Here is a 24,419-nt window from a genome sequence, read left to right on the forward strand (position 1 = left end):
TCTGGTATTGAAATATCTTCTAATATCTCTCGTTATCTCAGAAGATGCCAAAAAGTTTTCAAAAAGTCCTCCAAGAAAAACGTTGAAACATCTCTAGAGGGCTGTTAAAATAATTCCTCTATTTTTCTCCTTCCAGAATCGCACCATGCCAAACTATAAACTCACTTATTTTAATATGAGGGGGAGAGCAGAAATTATTCGTTATATATTTGCATATTTGGACATAAAGTATGAAGACCACAGAATAGAACAATCTGATTGGCCTGAAATCAAGTCAAGTAAGTAGCACAAATGTAGTTCATGGAAATGTATGTAGAGAAAATGTTTCCAGAACCTTTTGTCTTTCCTCAGGGAAAGGAAAATAGAAAGGTTTTTAAATCTCATGGAGCTTTACACTGAGAAGCAGCAGTTCAGGCAAGTTAAATAAATGCTCTGTGACCCAGAAAATTTCCTATTGAGGTGAAAACACAAAACTGACAGAGAGGGCATATAAAAATAACACAACATGAAGCTTTATCAGAAGAGCTGAAATGGAGGAAATACTGAAGTCAAACTTTTGACCATTGGACTAGCCTGGGCTTGCTCAGATATCAATAACATTTGGATGATAGATAAGATAAGCTGCTGTAACAGAAAACAAAACTCAGAGGGCTTAAATAACAAGGAAATGAATTGTACCACATAACGGAAAATCCAGAAGTAGGCCAGGTTTCAAAGGATGGCTTTATCCATTTTTCCTCCTCAGCGTGTTGGCTAAATCTTGAAGCTGGTAGCAATATGTTTGCTGCAATTCCAGCCTCGCAGTGTTGAAAAGCAATTTTGAGAGGCTAGAGGAGAAAGCACTGCTTCCTTAAGTGTTCCCAGAAGAATGAGGAAAAACCTTCCAGGAGACCTCAGCAAACCTCTCATGTTTCACTGGCTCAGATTGGGTCACGTGTCCATTTCTGAACCAATCATTGGCAAAGGGAGTGGGAGGAACCTTAGAATCATCTAGTCCACCTCTGAAGTAGGGGATGGAAGCAGTTTTCATGAGGCTTTGTGACCATATGAGAGAGGGGTGGGTACGTGAACAAAACTGGGGTCTGTATGATCAGAGGAAAGAGCAAATTTACAAATTGGGCGGGTAGCACAATGAAAACATGCTTCTTAGCACTCAGGACAGTGAGGAAGAATTAGAAATATTATTAAACAAACAAAAGTGTGTGGTTTTCAGTTAAGTTGTAAGTCATCCTCTAGATGCTTGCCATGTTCCCTGGAAATACTAAATATTAAGTGTCTAAAATTTATATTTTTACGCTAGATTATTAAAATTTCAGATAAAGATGAAGCTGAAGAAAACAACTATATAGCATTTGTAGGCTATCAGAACTGGATAGTCTGCAGACCCTATTTCATTTAATTTCTCTAACACGTCAACACGGGATGTATTATTGTTTCTATTTCATAGTTGGATTAACTATTAATTTTATAGTTGGAAGCACACAGAGTTTAGGTATTTTTTCCAAGTTCACAGCCCTAGCAAGGTACAGCTGATTTTCAAACACAGGTCCATCTAATACCATAGCCCAAGTTATTTGCACTAGATAATGCCAACAAAAATAATACCATGATAATTGACGTATTCACAATAAGTATTGCCACTTGCCTTTTGGAAGCATGAGTTTCTCTGAAGTCATTGCCCCTGTAATTACTCCTTTTCTTATCAGAGAACTCTTCTCCGATGGGATAGAATATCTTATTTCCTGTTCTTCTGAAACTTTACCTTTAATATCCAAGCATTTCTTCTGATATCAGAATTTGTACATGAGCTTCTGTGGACATAAAATAGGTGAATATTAAATTTATCCATTAAATAAGTCAAGATGAGTAGCAAGTTGTGGAGGTATTACATATAACAAATTCTGCCTTTTAGTTTTTAGATATAAGTTCTTTGTATTCTTTATACCCTATTCTACCTTAACTTTTCATTGTTATTAAAAATGGAATTACTGCATTTTCTTAATGTTTTCACATATTCTTAGAATTGAAAGGGATCTTAAAGTTAATGATGGTTAAGCTACAGTTTCAAATGCTTTAACATACACCCAACACAAAAATGGCTTAAAGAGGAGAAAAATTTATTTCTTTTGCATAAAAGCCCAAGTTAGCATAGCAGTTCTGCCCCATGATGTTGTCAATGATGAGGCTCTTTCATTTCTGTTCATCTGCACCCGTAGTGGGTTCTTATTGACACAGTGTGAATAGTTCACCCTCCTTCCATATTCCAACTCACAGAAAGTGCAGAAGAGGGAAGAGAACATACCTCTGCCTTTTAACAGCCTGACCAGGAAGTTGCACACATCACATCAGTTATATCTGTTTGGCAAGAAATTAGTCACGTGGTCATGCATTACTACGAAGGAAGCTGGGGAACGTTGACTTTATTGTGGACAACCATTTGCCCAGCTAAAAATCCAGGATTTTATTACTTTGAGAAAAAAAGCAAAGAATAGATATTGAAAAGCAGTTTCTATTACAAATTGTATCTGGTATCGTCTCCTGTCCAATTTAGGGATGCTCTCTGGTGTTTGAAACTCGCTATGACCATCCCCTCTGCTATAATCTAGAATATCATTGGATATTTCTATTAAAATTTTCTTCCTGGTCAAACCTGGTAGATTGTACACATGTGTTTAATCTCTCCTTTAATAACATTAAAGTACTTAAAAAAAAGTCACCACCACCCCAAGGACAAAGAAATCAACCTTAAATATGATAGCACAAAATTCTGGAAGCTAGAAAACCGGTCAAAGAATGGTAAGGTGACTTACCATTAAGGCCAGTGATGCTCAAATATAAGCCTGGAGGAGGAGAAGGCAAGCTAAATCACCCCAGAGATCCTCCAGAGGGTCAGGAATTGGTTGCAAAAGATAACTTTAAGAGCTGAGCTGATACAGGGTTGCCTGGAAAAATATGAAGAAGCAGTATGACCACAAGTTCCCTCTCTCTCCCTGGAAGAAGCATAGAGATTACTTTCAGGAGGATGGACCAGAGGATTCTAGGACACCAGGCATGTCTCGGACACAATGCTACAGTAAACATGGCATTCAGTGGAAGTCTAGAAACTAGATGGTGGGACCAACAGCCCTTTCCCCTGCTCTACAATCAATGGCAACCAGACTAATATCCCTCACACAGGAAATGGGAGGAATTCTCTCTGGGGAAGCTGATCAGTCTAAGAAAAACGTCTAACAGATACTGAACAGATGGGGATCCCTCAATGAATTTGCCTAGCCCAATCTGTGGGCAAGCCCCTCCTATGCACACTGAGGTTCCAGTGAGCGTTTACCTCTTTGCCCTTTTAAATAGTAATGGCAAGTCAAAAGTTAACCCATATTTGCGAAAACTCTCTAATATAAAACAGACCTAAAACCAAACACCTCTGGAGATGTCAAGACGGTATAGCAAGAAAACAAGTTCAAAAATATAAAATCCTCAGAGAAAAGAGAAGATATTCTATACAATCTTAAAGGGATGTACGGAGACAAAAAGTTCTTGGAAATGAATGTCGGATACAAAGAAATCAATAAAATGATGAAAACTAAGTAAATCCCCCAGAAAGCACAATAGGAAAAAAACGAAAAATAAGAGAAAAAAGATAAGGAAAATTGAGAATGAACCAGTTTAGGAGGTCCAACATCTCCATGAAATTCTGGAAAGGGAGAACAGAAAGAAGAGGGAGGAAAACTTAAAAGAATCTTCCTTATACAAAATTGAAATTACCTCCATGTGGCTTTCATACATTGGTCTTGGACTTACCATTTTAATCCATGGAGAACAAATTATTTTTTCTCTCACATCCAGTTATTATAAGACATTTAGTAAATTTAAGACATCATAGAGAAAAAGACATTGCAGTATAGTCACTTTAATGAAAACTCTGAAGATAAGGAAGGTCTCTGGCTGAATTCAGAATTGAGTCCCTAGGTAACTCATTACCTGTATCTCTATTTAGATGTCAACTTTTGGAGCTTCCTTGATCGTTTCTCTGATCATTATTGTGAAATTCAGTGCACCCTTCCCACCCCTGACTCTACTTCTTGATTTAGGTACTATTTCCTATGGACTGTCTGAGATCCGCCATCACATCTAGGTTCAAAGGACAACTCTCTTCTCTTCCTGGAGTGTTCCATTTATTTCCCCTGGTTTGGGTTTGCTCACCACCCAAGTAGAACAAGCTTCTGTTAGACTCTGTCTGCTAATTTACGTGTAGTGCCTGTGCCTGCAAGCATAGGAACAGCACAGAGCAGAATGGGACCATCACTCCTGGCACAAGTGTAGACATATTTCTAAGACGTTTTTACCAAGATCACAGTAGCTATGTTGGCAGCCGTATCATACTGAGGCCTTGCATTCAGCACCACTAAATCTCTTAAAGCTTTTTGACAGGTGCTCCTGTTAAGTTACAACTCCAACACCATGAAATTCTTTTTTTCTGGAACCAAATAAAGGACTTAGCATTTGTCTTCTTAAATTGCTTCTTGTTAGATGCAGCCCATATTCCAATTGTTAGCAATTATTCCAAGCTTGGCTAAAATGCTTCCAGTAGCTGAAAGCTTACCACCTCATAAGAAAACACATTCCATTGTAATAGCTCCAAAGGTAACAGAATTATTCTTCATCTTGAGTTCAAATATGCCCTTTAGGACTTCCCTGGTGGTGCAGTGGTTAAGAATCTGCCCGCCAATGCAGGGGACACAGGTTCGAGCCCTGATCCGGCAAGATCCCACATGCCGCGGGGCAACTACACCCTTGCGCCACAACTACTGAGCCTGCGCTCTAGAGCCCGTGAGCCACAACTACGGAGTCCGTGCTCTGCAACAAGAGAAGCCACCGCAATGAGAAGCCCGCGCACCGCAACGAAGAGTAGCCCCCGCTCGCCGCAACCGGGGAAAATCCCGCGCGCAGCAACGAAGACCTAACGCAGCCCACCACCAAAAAATTAATTAATTAATTAAAATATGCCCTTTAAAAATTTCTTCTTGGTTCTCATTCTGCATTTTAGAGATAGTCCAAATAAGTAAGATTATTTTTCCATTTGATAGCTACGTCATATTGGAGATGGTGTTTATGTTCCACTTCATTTGTTCTGTCCTCTTCAGTGAAGAGTGGTAGAAGTTCTTCAGCCAATCCTCATATCATGTGATTTTCAGACCCTCTCTAACTTGGATACTATCCTCTGGGCTTGCTCTGATTTTTAATGTCTTTCAAAAACATGGCTCTTAGAACTAGAAAACAGCTGAGTAAGAGTTCCAACTGGATTTCACCTCTCACTTGGCTCTCACCTCTATCAGGTGTGTGATCTGGACTATTTCTATAACCTCTCTTCACCTCATTTCCTCATTTATAAAATGAGATGGTAGTTAATACCTACTTCATAGGGTTGTTGTAAGTAGCAGAAGACTGAATGGGCATGTTAAACATTTAGTACAATGCCTAGCACAAAAGGAAGCACCCCTCAAAATGTCAGGCATGTTAATTCCCTCTTGATTACATACTTTGCTTCAAATAAGGCATCACAGTTTGTATCAGTTTTATTTGGGACTTTGTTTTGCTCACTGCAGTATCTCAAACACCTGGAATAGGACTTGGCACACTTATTAGGTAAGTGTTCAAAGATGTTTTTATTCCTGATGTGAACTGTAGTTCATCTTGTACTTATTCAGTGCAAACGAAAGACACTTGAAGGTTGATTCTAGTAGTTGTGTTACAGTCGTGGGATTATGAGTGGCACTTTATTCTTTTCCCTCTTTCCAAAATAATTATATGTCCCAACCTAAGGCACTGGTTGGGAAAATTGTGATTAATTCATATGGCAAAATGTATGCTTTAAAAAATGATGTTTTATTGATTTAGAAAGATTTTAAAAGGTATTATCAAATTTAAAAAAGTGGTTTACAAACATATATACATTATGATTTTGTTTTGATATATATATGGGAAAGCAATTAAAATATTTGTCATTATGTGGTAGAATTATTTTTATTTATCTTCAACTTAGAATTTTTCTATAATGAAGAATAATAAATTATTCTCTGACAAAAATATAATAGGTTTAGATAAGAAAACAAAGTAGGATTTACAGATAAATATTAATACACCTGCTATGAATCTGTCCTATATTTGTACAAATATGCTTGTCGCTTACTATATACTTCAAATGATCAATAAGAATTTGGCTAAGTTCCTTATCATAACTCAATATCAAACTCTTCATATTCCTCAGACTATGGTTTTAAAGAATAATTAATGTAATCTCTGAGGACTGAAAATTTAATAAGGCTTTAAAAGTTTAAAAAAATTATATAGTAAGTATGTGAGATAATATATAATATATATCGATAGTATCACTGTAAACTTGGGGTTTAGACCCAGTTCTGTCACTAAGTCTATAGCAGCTCTTCTAACAACTCTTCTTTTCCCCTTTTCTAAAAAAATTGGGGTATAGTCGCTGTTCAATATTATATAAGTTGCAGATGTACAGTATAGTGATGCACAATTTTTAAAGGTTATACTCCACTCATAGTTATTATAAAATATTGGCTGTATTCCCCATGTTGTACAATATATCCTTGTAGCTTATTTTATACCTAATAGTTTGTACCTCTTACTCCCCCACCTCTATCTTGTCCCTCCCCTCTTCCCTCTCTCCACTTGTAGCCACTCATTTGTTCTCTATGTCTGTGAGTCTGTTTCTTTTTCTAACAACTCTCTTTTTTTAAACTTGTAAAATGTAAAGATTCCACTAGAGGATGCCTAATGTCCCTTCTAGAATTAATATTCAAGAATTCTGTGATGTTACTATCATGTTTTATTTCCACAATTATCAGTAAAATGGAAGTATTATAACTTTTGTTCTGGAAGTTGATTTTTTGCTCATTTTATTTTAAGCTCTTCCATTTGGCAAAATTCCCATTTTGGAAGTCGATGGATTGAACCTTCACCAGAGCCTAGCAATAGCAAGATATCTGACCAAAAATACAGGTAATATATTTATTGTGTGTACAGTTTTTGATAACTGAAAAAAAACATGGCATATATTCAATATTAAGTAACATTATTATTGAATGGGATTAAAATATAGTGCAAAGGAGAATGGGATTCAGTGCCAGAGAAGTATAAATATACCATCTCTACCAGTTTAATTTCCCCTGAGTTCCCTAGACAATTAATTTTATACTGCCTGCAGTCTCTCCTGCCCCACACTTCCTTGTCCTCAATCCCTTATTGGAATTTAGCTGAAAAAGCAGACAGATGTGTCTGAACCCAAACTTTTGCTAGCATGCGTATCACAGGTTATCAGAGAAGGTTAATTAATGGGAAATACGTGTGGCATAGGGAGGCTGAAATGACTCATACTATTAAAATCATGTACCCAATGTCTTTCATCCTAATCATGCTAAAAAAAATAGAAGGGGAGTCTTCTTTGCCACCATAAAGTGCCATCTGAGGCCTCCTGAGTGGGTAGTTGGCTACCGGATTGTTTATTTAGCGCATGCGCTAACGTGATGAGATGAGGAGTAATAAGGGAAACTTAGTTCTCATCTTTGCCTGGTGCCTTTCCCCATCTTATGCTCTGCTGTCTTCTCTCTCCCCTCACACCCTCATAACACTCTTTTTGAGTGAAAGGCTACATTTGGCTTCTTTTAAAGACCCTTTCTTTATAAATAATCTGCAGAATCACCATGTCCCACTCCTGACACTGACACCCTCTTTGCTACCCCCAAAACCACTATGATCCAAGCTGTAGAGACATGGTTATCTTTTTTTTTTTTTAATTCGTTTAATTAATTAATTAATTAATTTGGCTGCGTTGGGTCTTCGTTTCTGTGCGAGGGCTTTCTCTGGTTGCGGCGAGCAGGGGCTACTCTTCATCGCGGTGCGCGGGCCTCTCACTGTCGCGGCCTCTCCTGTTGTGGAGCAGAGGCTCCAGATGCGCAGGCTCAGTAGTTGTGGCTCATGGGCCCGGTTGCTCAGCGGCATGTGGGATCTTCCCAGACCAGGGCTCAAACCCGTGTCCCCTGCATTGGCAGGCAGATTCTCAACCACTGCGCCACCCAGGAAGGCCGAGAGACATGGTTATCTTACCAATAAAATGGGCCATAATTACTAGACCTTCATTTTTGGACCAAAGTAATGTATGTATGCTAAAAATACAAAAATTTGTGTTACACTAACACATTTCAGCCAACAAAATTTTTTGGAAGTTTAAAAGAGATGGAGGGACTTCCTTTGTGGTCCAGTGGCTAAGCCTCTGCACTCCCAGTACAGGGGGCCTGGGTTCGATCCCTGGTCAGGGAACTAGAGCCCACATGCCACAACTAAGAATTCACATGCAGCAACCAAAAAAAAAAAGATCCCATATGCTAAGACCCAGCAGAGCCAAATAAATTAATAAATAGATAGATAGATAGCTAAATATAAGAGATGGAGATGACTTCTGACTATGGAAATTTGACTTTGAAGTGGAAATGACATTTGAGTTCAGCCTGAAAAGATACCTAGAATTTCAAGAGAAATATCTGGACTTGAGCAGTGTTTCTCAAATTTTATGTGCATCAGGATCACCTGGAGGTTCATTAAAACAGATTGTTCAGCCTTGTCTCCAGAGATTGTGATTCAATAGGCCTAGGGTGGGAAATTTGCATTCTTACCAATTTCCCAGATGATGCTTATGCAGCTGGTCCATGGAACTCACTTAGAGAATCTCTGGACTAGAACATTCCAGACAGAAAAAATGGCAGGAGAAAAAGAAAAGAACTTCAAAATTTGCTGGGTGGAGCAGAAGCAGAAAGAGAAAGGGATGGAAAAATAGATTCTGGTAAGAAAGAGCCAGAGTATTAATGTCATCCCTTAAACAATTGTAGAGTTTTTGGGGGGTTTTTTTGCGGTACACGGGCCTCTTACCGTTGCGGCCTCTCCCGTTGCAGAGCACAGGCTCCGGACGCGCAGGCTCAGCGGCCATGGCTCACGGGCCCAGCCGCTCCGCGGCATGTGGGATCTTCCCGGACTAGGGCATGAACCCGTGTCCCCTGAGTCGGCAGGCGGACTCTCAACCACTGCGCCACCAGGGAAGCCCCTGTAGAGTTGTTTTTAAATTGAGATATAATTCACATATAACATTACATTAGTTTCAGGTGTATGACATAATGATTCAGTACATGTATATATTGCTAAATGATCACACAGTAAATCTAGTTAACATCCATCACCTCACATAGTTACAGATTTTTTTCCTTGTGATGAGAACTTTTAAGAACTACTCTCTTAGCCACTTTCAAATAGATGGTATTCTTAGCTATACTCACCATGCTGTACATTACATCGCCAGGGCGTATTTATCTTCTAACTGGAAGTTTGTATCTTTTGACCACTTCCACCCATTTTACTGCCCCTACCCCTGCTCCTGCCTCTGGTAACCATCTGTTCTCTGTATCTTTGAGTTAGTTATTAGCAGTAATTTTTAAAGATTCCAATATGAGTGAGATCACACAGTGTTTGTCTTTCTCTGTCTGACTTCAACTTTAAATTTTTATCTGGAAAAGCAACGTAACCATGGCTATGAGCTTAGGAAGATTATTCTGGCCAGACTTTGTTTGGCATGACTGCAGGGGTGCCTATTTGGGAAATATGAGAAAGTTTGTGAAGACAGAATCATCCTAGGGTTAGAAGACATACTGGCATGTGGAGGGAAGTCTATTTGAGCAGGAGAGTAAGGGCCAGGCAGACGACACCTGGACATAGCTCCTTATCCCCATAGCTCCTTGGCCTTATCCTCTTCCTCGTCCTCTTCTTAAAAGAAAAAGTTCCTTAACTTGCAGTATCCTTTCCATTGTCTGTCTTCCCCAGTTAGCCGTAAGTGCCATGCAGGCAAGGAATTGATCTCCTTTGTTCACTGCTGTAGCCCCAGTTGCGGCCGACCCCAAAGGATACATAGAGAACTATCCCAAAGGAAGCTGAGAGGGCTTCCCTGGTGGCGCAGTGGTCGAGAGTCTGCCTGCCGATGCAGGGGACGCGGGTTCGAGCCCCAGTGTGGGAAGACCCCACATGCTGCGGAGCAGCTGGGCCCGTGAGCCATGGCTGCTGAGCCTGCGCGTCCGCAGCCTGTGCTCTGCAACGGGAGAGGCCGCAACAGTGAGAGGCCCGCGTACCGCAAAAAAAAAAAAAAGGAAGCTGAGAATATGGCTCTGGAATTTGGGACTAAACATGTTGAATGAGTCATCTGTATAAAATTGACAGCTGAAGCCTTGAGTGTGGAAGTCAAAGTAGGGATGAAAATGAGTGAAGAGACCTTATGATACAATTCAGAGGGATTTCTCAAGGTCAGAAAGAAGAATCAGTCTTTGAGCATCACACACGTGAAAATATAGATAGCTTACAGAAGAACGCTAATTACTAAGGCATTTTCTTTCACTTTTAATAGCTTTATGGTGTGATTTACATACAGTTCACCCATTTTCAGTATATACAGTTCCTTGATTTTTAGTAAATTCATACATTTGTACAAAAGCAACCTATTTTATATTTTTATTTTTTATTAAAGTTACAAGTTATAGGCGTACAATATAGTGATTCACAATTTTTAAAGTTACACTCCATTCACAGTTATAATAAAATATTGGCTATATTCCCTGTGTTGTGCAATATATCCTTGTAGCTTATGTTATACATAATAGTTTGTACCTCTTAATCCCCTACCCCACTGGTAACCACTAGTTTGTTCTCTATATCTGTGAGTCTGCTTCTTTTTTGTTATATTCACTAGTTTATTGTACTTTTTAGATTCCACATATAAGTGATATCATACAGTATTTGTCTTCCTCTGTCTGACTTATTTCACTTAGCATAATACCCTCTAATTCTATCCATGTTGCTGCAAATGGCAAATATTCTTTCATTGTTTTTTATGGCTGAGTAATATTCCATTGTGTGTATATATATATATATATATATATATACACATATATATATATACCATATCTTCTTTATCCATTCATCTGTTGATAGACACTTAGGTTGCTTCCTTATCTTGGCAATTGCAAATAATGCTGGTATGAACATTGGGGTGAATGTATCTTTTCAGATGAGCTTTCATCTTTTCCAGATATGTACCCAGGAGGGGAATTGCTGGGTCATATGGTAGTTCTGTTTTTAGTTTTTTGACAAACTTCCCTACTGTTTTCCACAGTGGCTGCTCCAATTTACATTCCCACCAACAGTGTAGGAGGGTTCCCTTTTTCTTTTTCTCCACATCCTTGCCAACATTTGTTACTTGTGTCCTTTTTGATGATAGCCATTTTGACAGGTGTGAGGTGATATCTCATTGTGGTTTTGATTTGCATTTCCCTGATGACTAGTGATGTTGAGCATCTTTTCATGTGCCTGTTGGCCATCTGCATGTCCTCTTTGGAAGAATATCTATTCAGTTCTTCAAACCAGTTTTTAGTTAGATTATTTGTCCTTTAGATGTTGAGTTGTATGAGCTGTTTGTATACATTGGATATTAATCCCTTATCGGTCATATCATTTGCAAATATTTTCTCCCATTCAGTAGATTGTCTTTTCATTTTGTTGACAGTTCCCTTGGCTGAAATGCAACCTATTTTAGAATGCTTCTACACTGAATCATTTTAGAATGATTCCTTAGCAAAATGATGGTCAGCGAATGGCAGTAAAGAAAAAAAACAACACTTCTATTATTTTAAACTTATAGTTCCCAGGAAGCAGACAAATGCTCCTGACAAAAAAGTATCTGCACATGTAACAGTAATTCTTTCTACAAGATAAATGATAATGTATGTACAGGTTATTTATTGTAGTATCACTTGCACTAGCAAAAGACTGGAAACAAACCTAATCAGTTGAGGCTAGTTAAATAAATTGTGGCACTTCCACTTAAAGGAATCCCATGTACCTGAAAAAAGAGCAAGGATGCCCTTAAGGGACTTGTAAGAAAAGACCTCTAGGATATATGGGGGAGGTGCGTTTTGAGTGGGATACCGATTCTTATTTTCATTAAGAAACAATGGAAGAATACAAAATAAATGAATGAAAATGGTTACCAATATGGTAGGTAGGTAAGGAAGCAAAATGAAGTGAATGGGTCAGAAGTGGAAGTTAGTCTTCACTGGACACTGTTTTATATTGTTTTGAATTTTTGAACCATATTAATATATTGCCTATTTTTTAAAAAGTTTTACTATAGTAAAATAAATTGAGCATATTCTTGGGCATAAAATGGCCTGTCTCTATTCCATAGATTTGGCTGGAAAAACAGAATTGCAACAATGTCAAGTTGATGCAGTCGTGGACACATTGGATGATTTCATGTCTCGTTTTCCTTGGGCAGAGAGAAAACAAGATATAAAAGTAATGTGATCAGTTTGCTGTTACTGCTATTAATCATATGCACTTGCCAAACATTATGTTAGGTGCTTTTCAAAGTTCCTTTTTATCAAAGTAAGACATACATCTAGTTTTAAAATATCAAATTATATTAAAAAGTTTAAAACAAATTACTACAGTGATTCCCAGCCTTACCTCTTCATATTAACCCTTCCTCAGATGCAACCCTCATTTTAACACTTTTAGCTGTTTCTTTAGGATTTATATATCTCCATATTTTCTATAGGATATGTAAATATGGCTTTCTTTGATTCACAAATTTTAGACAGTTTGGGCCTCTCACTGTTGTGGCCTCTCCCGTTGCGGAGCGCAGGCTCAGCGGCCATGGCGCATGGACCCAGCCTCTCCGTGGCATGTGGGATCTTCCCGGACCGGGGCGCGAACCTGTGTCCCCTGCATCGGCAGGCGGACTCTCAACCACTGTGCCACCAGGGAAGCCCTAGATAGTTCTGATAGACTTATAATAGTAATTAGAATTTATCTCTTACATAGTCATTCTCTTTGCTTCCCTTCCCCCAAACTCCTAATATAATATTAAAATTTTGTGGTGAGGGGGCTTCCCTAGTGGCGCAGTGGTTGAGAGTCCGCCTGCCAATGCAGGGGACACGGGTTCGCGCCCCGGTCTGGGAAGATCCCACATGCCACGGAGTGGCTGGGCCCGTGGCACCATGGCCGCTGAGCCTGCACGTCCAGAGCCTGTGCTCCGCAACGGGAGAGGCCGCAACAGTGAGAAGCCCGCGTACCACAAAAAAAAAAAAAAAAAAAAAAAATTGGGGTGAAATCTACATTCAGTCATTACATTAGTATGCCTATGCAGATATTGTACAAAACTGTGCATCGTGGTATACTTTGATTATATTTCCTTTCTCACTTTCCTCCTCAAATTAGTAATTGTCTCTTTTTCATTTGCTTAATTCTTTTTTACTTTTATTGCTGAACCTTCCCACACTACCCAATGGCCTGCCAATGCAATTTTTCACAAAAGTCAATGATATCAGATAATCTACTGTTTCCATCATTTTCTTGGAGCTATCGAGCCAGAGATTTCCATTCTCCTTTGTAGAGCTGTCTAGGATTTTGCACAGCTGTCATCATTGGACTTTCCTTCACTGCCATCCCAGGAACGTCTTTCTCTTGAGCTGGAGTCCTGTTTCCTGGATGACGTACTCTGTTTTTATTTACTCCCTTGTTTACTTGGGACACATCTCCAGTATTCGTATCTCTTATCCTCAAGACTTCTTCATGTAAAATTTTGGAAACTGTTGTTATCCTCATTTTCCAGATGAAGAAATTGAGGTTCATGTAGTGTAAATAACTTACCTAAGGTTACTTAGCTGGTAAGTGGTACACAAGGAATTCAAATCCCAGACACTCTGGCTCGGACTCCATGTTCTTAACCACTGGATGTAATGCCACAGTGGTAGCAGCCATTCAAAACAGCTGTGCAGGAGTATTTATGCACATGTTATGGCTTAAGGCCTGTATCCAAAAGCTACAGCACAGAACAAATGGCAGTCTTATCAACTTACTTAAGCATATTTATTCTAAATACTTTTTGTTTAATTAGGACCCTCTGATTTAAATAGAGATATTTGGAACATAAAAGTATTCACATTTACCGATTCCTTGACATAAATGTAAGGTGTGTGGGGAGACACACACATATATGTATATATACAGATACCTGACTAACCAGAACAAAGTCTTAAATAAAAACTCATCTTTGAGGATAGAAATACATTTGGGCTCTGGAGTCAGACTGCCAGGCTTGAATCCTGATTCTCTTTTTACCAGTTGTCAGTTAACTCCCTATCAAATTTTCACATTCTATGTCTGTAAAGTAGGGATATCATAGAATCTGCTTCAAAGTATGTTGGGAGGATTAAATGGTAGCATAAGTACCTATGGCTAGGTGGAAAGTATTCACTAAATATTAGTTATTATAGTGTTTTCATATAATTCAGTGCTCATTGTTTTTCCTTTTATTTGTCAGACATGACATCTATATTTCACATATCCTTATAAATGCAGAGACAAGTAGATGCATAATTCTCAATTTAGAAAAAAGTATCTAAAGGTTTTTGTTCCATGTGGGCTTGCCCTTCTCTACTTCTCTATTTTTCCATTCTCCTTTTCTCCCAAAGGAAAATGTTCTTTGAACATTTATGATAAGGGGAACTCTACCTTTGTATTAGAATAACAGTGCTCTTACGTGCTACCTACCTCAGAAAAACAAATTCACAGGACATATTCCAAGTTCATGAATAAATCATATGAAGGGACAACATGTTGCAGAAATAATTGCGAATAGCTAGACTATCTGATTAATAAGCAGGACCTGGCCAGAATACAATGAAAAATACACAGTTCTTTTGCATCTCATTACTTAGTCTCTCCATAGTGGGCTGCATTGCTGCCACCTTGTGGTCAGATAAAATTTTCAAAAGCAGAATATTGATACAGTAAAGATGGATGAACGGTGAAAATAGTCCTCTTCTTATATGTTCTTTAAAAATCTATGGAGTACACATAATTATAAATGTTTCATGCTAAAAATTCCATTTCCAATTTAAAATTTAAAAAAATTAATTTAAAGGCAAAATACGTCTCTGAGCATTGGTCACACTGATAATCCTTGAATTTATCACTAGTGTTTCTGTGGTTATTCAATGCATCTGTTTCAGTTTCCTCATCTGAAGAACAGGGCAGGGGGTTGGGGGGGGAGGGTGATGGATCAGCAGGACTGAGGGAACAGCAGTGGCCCATTTCCAATCCTAAACGATTTGGGCAGTGTGGATTTTAAAATGGTGCTTTGGAGAAATATGCAAACCTCCCTAAATCCTCTAAATGTCATTTGATAGAATACAATAGCAATGACTTTTCAATGTGCAAAAATCTCCTTCCTTATAACTCTCTGGGGGAGGTGGGAGGAAATTTCTGAGTCCACCAAGTATAGGAATGGCTATCTAGGGTTTATCAGAAAAGGCTATGTAAGAAAATTTTATCTTCTTTAGGTTATTTTGGTGAGTATTCTTTAAAATAACTCTTAAATACTAATGGTTATGCTGTTTAGCAATTTACATTTCATTAGACTGATATGATTCTCACCAAACACATAAAGAGAACCTGGGCTAAGGAACTCAAGAGCACAGAGATAAGATTTTTATCTGGCACTGCATATACAAAGCATTGGTGTACCTTAAGCTGTGGAAATGCACAGTAGAAAAAGTAGCAGAATCACCCAGGTGAACGCACAGGAGTTTCTGGAAAGCTGTACAGCATCTACATCCTGTTCCATTTAACTCCCTCCTGTTTCTAGCTATTCTAGGACAGCCAAGCTGGCTATTACCTCCCCAACTGATGCTGATCTAAGCTAAGCTATGGGAAATGTCACGTGTTTCTGGGCCCATTGCCTCTTAGCTCACAGATTCTGTGGAAGGGGCTGAAGGATTCACACTATTTTATTTAGAACTATGAATATATTAACCATAGAGAGAGAACCTTATGTACAAAGGTGGTGTAGAACCGTGGAAAGCATGTAAAGTCAAAATAATGACAAACTTCCCAACCTTCAGTACCTGAAATGTGGCAAACCTACGTAAATCTGTAATGATGCTTTTGCAAACTGGGCCCTACAAATATAAGGCATTATGTTATAATAATCTATATTACCCAGCTAAGTCATAATAGTAACAGGAAGTAAATCAGTAAATTGGTGAGATTTATCCACTATTTGACTTATCTTAATAGAGGCTGATTTTATTACAGATTTTATAGTATTCATTCATTTGTGAATATTAATGATATATGTATATTTTATAATATTTTGAGTTTGGCTTACATTTCATATCCACAATACAAACCAGCCTGATTTTTGTATATAAACAAATAAATACCTCTTACCAAGAAAGAGGCCATGAATAAATTATTTGGTCTTCAAAGATTCAAGTAAAAACACAAAGATAATTTTTTTAAATGGATATATCTGTTATTTTTTCCCAAGGATATTATTTGGTTTGTAATAATATCTTACATATTATATCAAAAGGGGGCACCTTGGATTCATTTTACAGATGATAGTCAAGGCAGAGAAATCTCACCCTAAGGTACAATGTCAAGCCAAACAGAGGAAATCTGCCCAAGAACATTACTATTTATTATGGATTACTTCCCGTTAAGTGTAACTGTGAGATGAAAGACTGCTAAACTGGAGGAATCTTACAAAATAATAATATTTTATTAATAATAGTCTTACAAAATAAATTTTATTTACAAAATAAATTAATTTCTTTACCTTTAGTTAAATTATTTCACTTTAAAGGGAGTGAGCCTAAAAAAGGTAGGGAATTTTAGAAATGTAAAAACATAATGGAATAATTTTCATTAACAAAAATTAAGATAAAAAACCATGAAAAGATTTTACTGATGAAATATTAAGTCATTATATACAAAGAAACAATAAGAACTGATGACAATATTTATTTTTTAATCCATGAGTAATAAAGGGAAGAATAAGATCTATAGAAAATCAGACCTGAATCTCCATGCCATTCATTTAAAAAAACAAACAAGCAAGCAACAACCACCAATAACAGGTAGCTACTTCCTTTTTGAACTCATGTGGGAGAAAGAAGATGGAAAAATCTACTTCCTCTTCAACTCATTTGTTTTTCTTCTTATTATGCTTAAAGGAATCTTTTTTCTCCCTCTCTTAGGATCAGATGTTTAAGGAGCTACTCACATGTGATGCATCTCATCTTCTGCAAGATTTAGACACATACTTAGGGGAAAAAGAGTGGTTTATTGGTAACTCTGTGAGTATGTTTTACATCTTAAAAAAATACAAGCATATACATATATGGATAAACCAAAAACTTTATAAAAATGTATTGAAAAAAGTGTTACTCATAGGGAGGGAGTAGGTTAGAGAGCAGGGACAAAAGCTAAACTTCTCTGAATAAAACTTTTTCAGTGGAGTTAACTTTGGAAACATGAACTAAAATATTTTATATAATTATATAACAACAACAAAAACATTTTAAAAAGCTATCACTGACAAACTAAAGCAAAGTGAAACAAATGAACTTGTGTCAAACTGGTGCACAGGGTATGTGGAGAAGTACCTGTGGACTCTATTAGTGAAACACTATCTTAAGAAACATTGTCATTTTTAAAAACACAGTGATTTGACTATACATCTCATTATAGATATTTTCTCGGGACAAAAAAATAATTATTGTACACCAGTTTCAGTTCACGATGTACTTTTTCTTAAGGTAAAGACAACAAGCATTTTGTGTCTCTTTTTCTCGAAAAAATTACCAGTCTAGTTGTTCTGGCCACCCCTTGGACCCAGATTCTGGTCTCTAAATACTAAAAGTAACCAGAACTTCTTGGAGAAATAGCTCATTCTCAGTTTGGGACAGGAAACGTAAAATATGAGCCGGGAATACTTTGACATAATAGAACCAAATAAATTATCACAACCCCCGCCCCCCACACACAACACCAGAGTTGTGTCAGAATGACTTAGCAGTCAACTTGTAGAAGCTCTCACTGGCCAAAGACGAGAAAATTCAAGCCACAATAAGAATATTAACTGCAATGGATTGAAACAAATCAAAATGAATGAATCCATGAGTTTATGACAACCACCATCACCAAATACACACACACACACACCTCAAAACCAAACAAAGCTTCATTGGTGACTTTTAGAAGATGTTATGGAGCCAAATTATTACAAATTTTCATTGACTTATGATGGGATTATGTCCCAATAAATCCATCGTAAATTGAAAATATCGTAAGTCAAAAAATACATCCAACCTACTAAGTATCATAGCTTAGCCTAGCCCACCTTAAATTTGCTCAGAACACTTACATTAGCCAACAGTTTTGGGCAAAATAATCTAACACAAAGCCTTTATAATAAAGTGTTGAATATCTCACGTAATTTATTGAATATTGTAGTGAAAGTAAAAGACAGAATGGTTGTATGGGTACAGAATGATTGTAAGTGTATTAGTCGTTTACCCTCCTGATTATGTGGTTCACTGCCACTGCCCAGCATCATGAGAGAGTACCATACAGCATATCACTAACCTGGGAAAAGATCAAACTTCAAAATTCGAAGTGCAGTTTCTACTGAACATGTGTCACTTTTGCACCATGGTAAAGTCAAAAAATTGTAAGCTGAACCATCATAAGCCAGAGACTGTCTGTATTCCGAAAACTGTTAAAAACAAAAAAGTTGAGGGGTTTGAATAAAGCATTTATCGTGCCATTCCTATGCCAATTATACCTCAAGATAAAAAAAAATGGATGGACAAAGTCTGCCTACATAAAGGTATTCTAGTTAATAAGTAAGGAAAGAGGACTTCCCTGGTGGTCCAGTGGTTAAGAATCTGCCTGCCAATGCAGGGGATACAGGTCTGATCCCTGATCTGGGAAAATCCCACATGTCGCAGAGCAACTAAGCCCATGCAGTGCGCCACAACTACTGGAGCCTGTGCACCGCAACTACTGAGCCCACGTGCTCTGGGGCCCTCGTGCTGCAACTACTGAGCCCGCGTGCTGCAACTACTAAAGCCTGTGTACCACAACCTAGAGTAGCTCCTGCTCGCCGCAACTGGAGAAAGCCCAAGTGCCACACGGAGACCCAGCGTAGCCAATGAATAAATAAATAAATAAATAAACAAATAAACAAACAAGGAGAGTTTAAAATAAATCATCACCATTTTCCAACCCATGATGAATCAATGGATCTAAGCATTGACTATCAACAATTGTTAATATCACAAAAAAGGAGAGAACCAGACATTACGGGCCTACTGACAGAGGAGTGCACTGCCGCCTATGAAGTAGTCTTGCCAAGAGAAAAATCAAATCTAAATCTGATTTAGAAGCTGTGGTAAGCTGGGGTCCCTGCTTTCAAGGAGACTCCATTCTAGGAGACGAGATACTGCTTTTTGACATGCTCTTGTGACTTATTTTAATCACTGTCTGCTGAGTCCTGAGGAGACAGAGAAGCAAACTTGCCGTATCTTTTATGTTCCTTTCTCTGCCCTTATTGACTGAACAATTTCTAAGAATGTAAAATATCTTTTCCTTCTGCTTTTTATTAAAATTCCTTTGCAACCTATCTCCTAACCCCATCTCTTAGTGCTCTCTCCCTTCCTCAAAGTGTCCCAAACACTCTGGTGTTTTGTTTTTTCCTCGGACACAAGTCATACTCCCACCTAAGAGCCTTTACACTTGCTCCTCCTTCTGCCTGAAATGTTTAATCCCCAAATCACTGCATGTCTGGATCTTTTTTTCATCATTCAAGCCTTAGCTTAAATGTCACCTCTTAAAGGACTTCTCTCCCTGATCCCTTGAGAATCCCTCTCATCACTCTACTTTGTCTATATCACCTTTATCACTTTATGATTTTTTTTGTTTTTAATTGAAGTATAGTTGATGTACAATATTGTATGTCACTGGTGTACAATATAGTGATTCAAAATTTTAAAGATTATACTCCATTTATAGTTATTATAAATTATTCGTTATATTCCCCATGGTGTACAATATATCATTTATAGCTTATTTTATACATAATACTTTTTATCTCTTAATCACCTACTCCTATATTGCCCGTCCCCCTTCCCTCTTCCCACTGATAACCACTAGTTTGTTCTCTATATCTGTGAGTGTGCTTCTTTTTTGTTATATTCACTAGTCTGTGCTATTTTTTAGATTCTGCATATAAGTGATATCATACAGTATTTGTCTTTCTCAGTCAGACTTATTTCACTTAGCATAATATACTCCAAGTCCATCCATGTTGCTGCAAATGGCAAAATTTCATTTTTTATGGCCAAGTAGTATTCCATTTATATGTATACCACATCTTCTTTATCCATTCATCAGTTGATGGATAGGTTGCTTAGGTTGCTTCCCTATCTTGGCAATTGCAAATAATGCTGGTATGAACATTGGGGTGAATGTATCTTTTCAGATGAGCTTTCATCTTTTCCAGATATGTACCCAGGAGGGGAATTGCTGGGTCATATGGTAGTTCTATTTTTAGTTTTTTGACAAACCTCCCTACTGTTTTCCACAGTGATTGCTCCAATTTACATTCCCACCAACAGTGTAGGAGGGTTCCCTTTTCCTTTTTCTCCACATCCTCGCCAACATTTGTTATTTGTGTTCTTTTTGATGATAGCCATTTTGACAGGTGTGAGGTGATAATCTCATTGTGGTCTTGATTTGCATTTCCCTGATACTTAGCGATGTTGGGCATGTTTTCATGTGCCTGTTGGCCATCTCCATGTCCTCTTTGGAAAAATGTCTATTCAGTTCTTCTGCCCATTTTTTAATTGTCTTTTTGTTATTAAATTGTATGAACTGTTTATATACATTGGATATTAACCCCTTATCAGTCATGTCATTTGCAAATATTTTCTCCCATTCAGTAGGTTCTTTTCATTTTGTCAATAGTTTCCTTTGCTGTGCAAAAAGCTTTTAATTAGGTCCCATATTTTAACTTTGCTTTTATTTCCTCTGCTTTAGGAGACAGATCCAAAAGATATTGCTATGATTTATGTCTAACTGTATTATTCTATGTTTTCCTCTAGGAGTCTTATGGTTTCTGGTCTTACATTTATGTCTTTAATACATTTTGAATTTATTTTTGTACATGGTGTTAAAGAATATTTTAATTTCATTCTTTTACATGTAGCTGTCCAGTTTTCCCAGACCCACTTGTTGAAGTGACTGTCTTTTCTCTATTGTATATTCTTGCCTCCTTTGTTATAGATTAATTGGCCATAAGTGCGTGGGTTTGTTTATGGGCTCTCTATTCTGTTCCATTGATCAATGTGTCTGTTTTTGTGCCAGTACCATACTGTTTTGATTACTGCAGCTTTGCACTATAGTCTAAAGCCAGAGCGTGTGATTCCTCCAGCTCTGTTCTTCTTTCTCAAGATAGTTTTAGCTATCCAGGGTCTTTTGTGTTTCCATACAAATTTAAAAATTATTGTTCTAATTCTGTGAAAAATGCCTTGGTATTTTGATAGAGGTTTTATTGAATCTGTAGATTGCCTTGGGTAATATGGTCATTGTAACAATATTAATTCTTCCATCCAAGAATATAGTATATCTTTCCATCTGTTTCTGTCATCTTCAATTTCTTTCATCAGTGTCTTACAGTTTTCCAAGTACAGGTCTTTTACCTCCTTAGGTATGTTTATTCCTAGGTATTTTATTCTTTTTGATGTGATGGTAAAGGGGACTGTTTCCCTAATTTCTCTTTCTGATAACTCAGTGTATATAAATGCAACAGATTTCTGTATAATAATTTTGTATCCTGCAACTTTACCAAATTGATTGATGAGCTTTAGTATTTTCTGGTGGAGACTTTAGGAATTTCTATGTAGAGTGTCATGTCATCTGCAAACAGTGACAGCTTTACTTCTTCCTTTCCAATTTGTATTCCTTTTAATTTCTTTTACTTATCTCATTGCTGTGACTAGGACTTCCTAAACTATGTTGAATAAAAGTGGCAAGAGTGGGCATCCTTGTCTTACTCCTGATCTTAGAAGAAATGCTTTCAGGTTTTCCCCATTGAGTATGATGTTAGCTGTGGGTTTGTCATATGTGGCCTTTATTATGTTGAGGTAGGTTCCCTCTATGCCCACTTTCTGGAGAGTTTTTATCATAAATGGATGTCGAGTTTTGTCAAAAACTTTTTCTACATCTATTGAAATGATTATATGGTTTTTATTCTTCAATTTGTTAATGTGGTGTATCACACTGATGATTGATTTGTGGATACTGAAAAATCCTTGCATCTCTGGTATTTTGCTAGTATTTTGTTGAGGATTTTTGCATCTATGTTCATCAGTGATATTAGCCTGTAATTTTCTCTTTTTGTAGTATATTTGTCTGGTTTTGGTATAGGGGTGATGTTGGCAACATAGAATGAGTTCAGAAGTGTTCCTTCCTCAAGAAATTTTTGGAATAGTTTGAGAAGGATAGATTTTAACTCTTCTCTAAATTTTTGGTAGAATTCATCTGTGAAGCCATCTGGTCCTGGACTTTTGTTTCTTAGGAGTTTTTAAATTACTGATTCAGTTTCAGTACTGGTAAAATTTTAAATTAATTTTTATTGGAGCATAGTTGCTTTACAATGTTGTGTTAGCTTCTACTGCACAGCAAAATGAATCAGCCATACATATACATATATCCCCTCCATTTAGGACACTTCAGTTTATTAAGTAGAGTTCCCTGTGCCATACATTATGTTCCCATCAGTAGTCTATTTTATACATAGTATCAATAGCATATATGTGTCAATCCTAATCTTCCAATTCCTCCCACCCCACTCCTTTCCCCCTTGGTATCCATAGATTTGTTCTTTGTGTCTCTATTTCTGCTTGGCAATTAAGGTCATCTATACCATTTTTCTAGATTCCACATATATGTGTATATCTGTCATACAGAGTGAAGTAAGTCAGAAAGAGAAAAACAAATATCATATATCAGTACTGGTAATTGGTCTGTTCATATTTTCTACTTCTTCCTGGTTTAGTCTTGGGAGATTGTACCTTTGTAAGAATTTGTCCATTTCTTCTAGGTTGTCCATTTTATTTGCATATAGTTGTTTGTAATGGTCTCTTATAATCCTTTGTATATCTGTGATGTTGGCTGTAGCTTCTTTTTCATTTCTGATTTTATTGATTTGGGCCCTCTTCCTTTTTTTGTTGATAAATCTGGCTAAAGTTTTATCAGTTTTATCTTTCAAAGAACTGGCTTAGTTTCATTGATCTTTTCTAATTTTTTTGGTCTCTATTTCATTTATCTCTGCTCTGATCTTTATCTGATTTTTTTCCTTCTACTAACTTTGGGTTTTGTTTGTTCTTTTCTCTATCTCTTTTAGGTTCAAATTTAGGTTGAGATTTTTCTTGTTTTCTGAGGTAAGCTTGTATCACTATAATCTTCTTAGAACTGCTTTTTCTGCATCCCATAGGTTTTGGATTGTCGTGCTTTTGTTTTCATATATCTCTAGGTATTTTTTGATTTCCTCAGTGATCCATTAGTTGTTTAGTAGCATATCGTTTAGCCTCCACGTTTGTGTTTTTTTGCATTTTTTTTCTTCTAGTTGATTTCTAGCCTCATAGCATTGTGGTCAGAAAGATGCTTGATATGATTTCAATTTTCTTAAACTTACCAAGGCTTGTTTTGTGGTCTAGCATGTGTTCTATCCTGGAGAATGTTTCATATGCACTTGAAAAAAATGTGTATTCTGCTGCTTTTGAATGGAATGCTCTATAAATATCAATTTCTCCTTTTATGTCTGTTAATATTTGCCTTATGTATTTAGGTGCTCCTATGTTGGGTGCATGGTGCATATATAGTTACAATTGTTATATCTTCTTATTGGCTTGATCCCTTGATCAATACGTACTGTCCTTTGTCTCTTGTAACAGTCTTTATTTTTTTTATTTTTTTAATTTTTTGCTGTACGCGGGCCTCTCATCGCTGTGGCCTCTCCCGTTGTGGAGCACAGGCTCCGGACGCGCAGGCTCAGCAGCCATGGCTCACGGCTCCAGGCGCTCCGCGGCATGTGGGATCTTCCCGGACCAGGGCATGAACCTGTGTCCCCTGCATTGGCAGGCGGACTCTCAACCACTGCGCCACCAGGGAAGCCCGTAAGTCTTTATTTTAAAGTCTGATATAACTATTGCTACTCTGCCTTTCTTTTGATTTCCATTTGCATGGAATATCTTTTGCCATCCCCACACTTTCAGTCTGTGTGTCTTTAGATCTGAAGTGAGTCTCTTGCAGGCAGCATATATATGAGTCTTGTTTTTGGATCCATTCAGCAACTCTGTATCTTTTGGTTGGAGTATTTAGTCTATTTACATTTAAGGTAATTACTGATATGTATGTTCCCATTGCCATTTTATCAATTGTTTTGGTAGGTC

At 37.4% G+C, this 24,419-nt stretch overlaps 1 protein-coding gene across 1 annotated transcript in view; it reads left to right on the forward strand.

Moving 5' to 3' along the window:
* The first annotated feature begins 145 nt into the window (after nt 1–145).
* The window catches only part of HPGDS (hematopoietic prostaglandin D synthase), a 28,706-nt gene continuing 4,432 nt past the window's right edge, over nt 146–24,419 (forward strand). Inside the window, exons 1-4 of the mRNA XM_030865655.2 lie at nt 146–278; nt 6,931–7,023; nt 12,299–12,408; nt 17,160–17,258. Of these exons, the coding sequence (XP_030721515.1) occupies nt 146–278; nt 6,931–7,023; nt 12,299–12,408; nt 17,160–17,258 (435 nt within the window). The remainder of the gene's footprint in view (nt 279–6,930; nt 7,024–12,298; nt 12,409–17,159; nt 17,259–24,419) is intronic.

Source organism: Globicephala melas, chromosome 5 (genome assembly GCF_963455315.2).
Source record: "Globicephala melas chromosome 5, mGloMel1.2, whole genome shotgun sequence".
Classification (NCBI taxonomy): Eukaryota; Metazoa; Chordata; class Mammalia; order Artiodactyla; family Delphinidae; genus Globicephala; species Globicephala melas.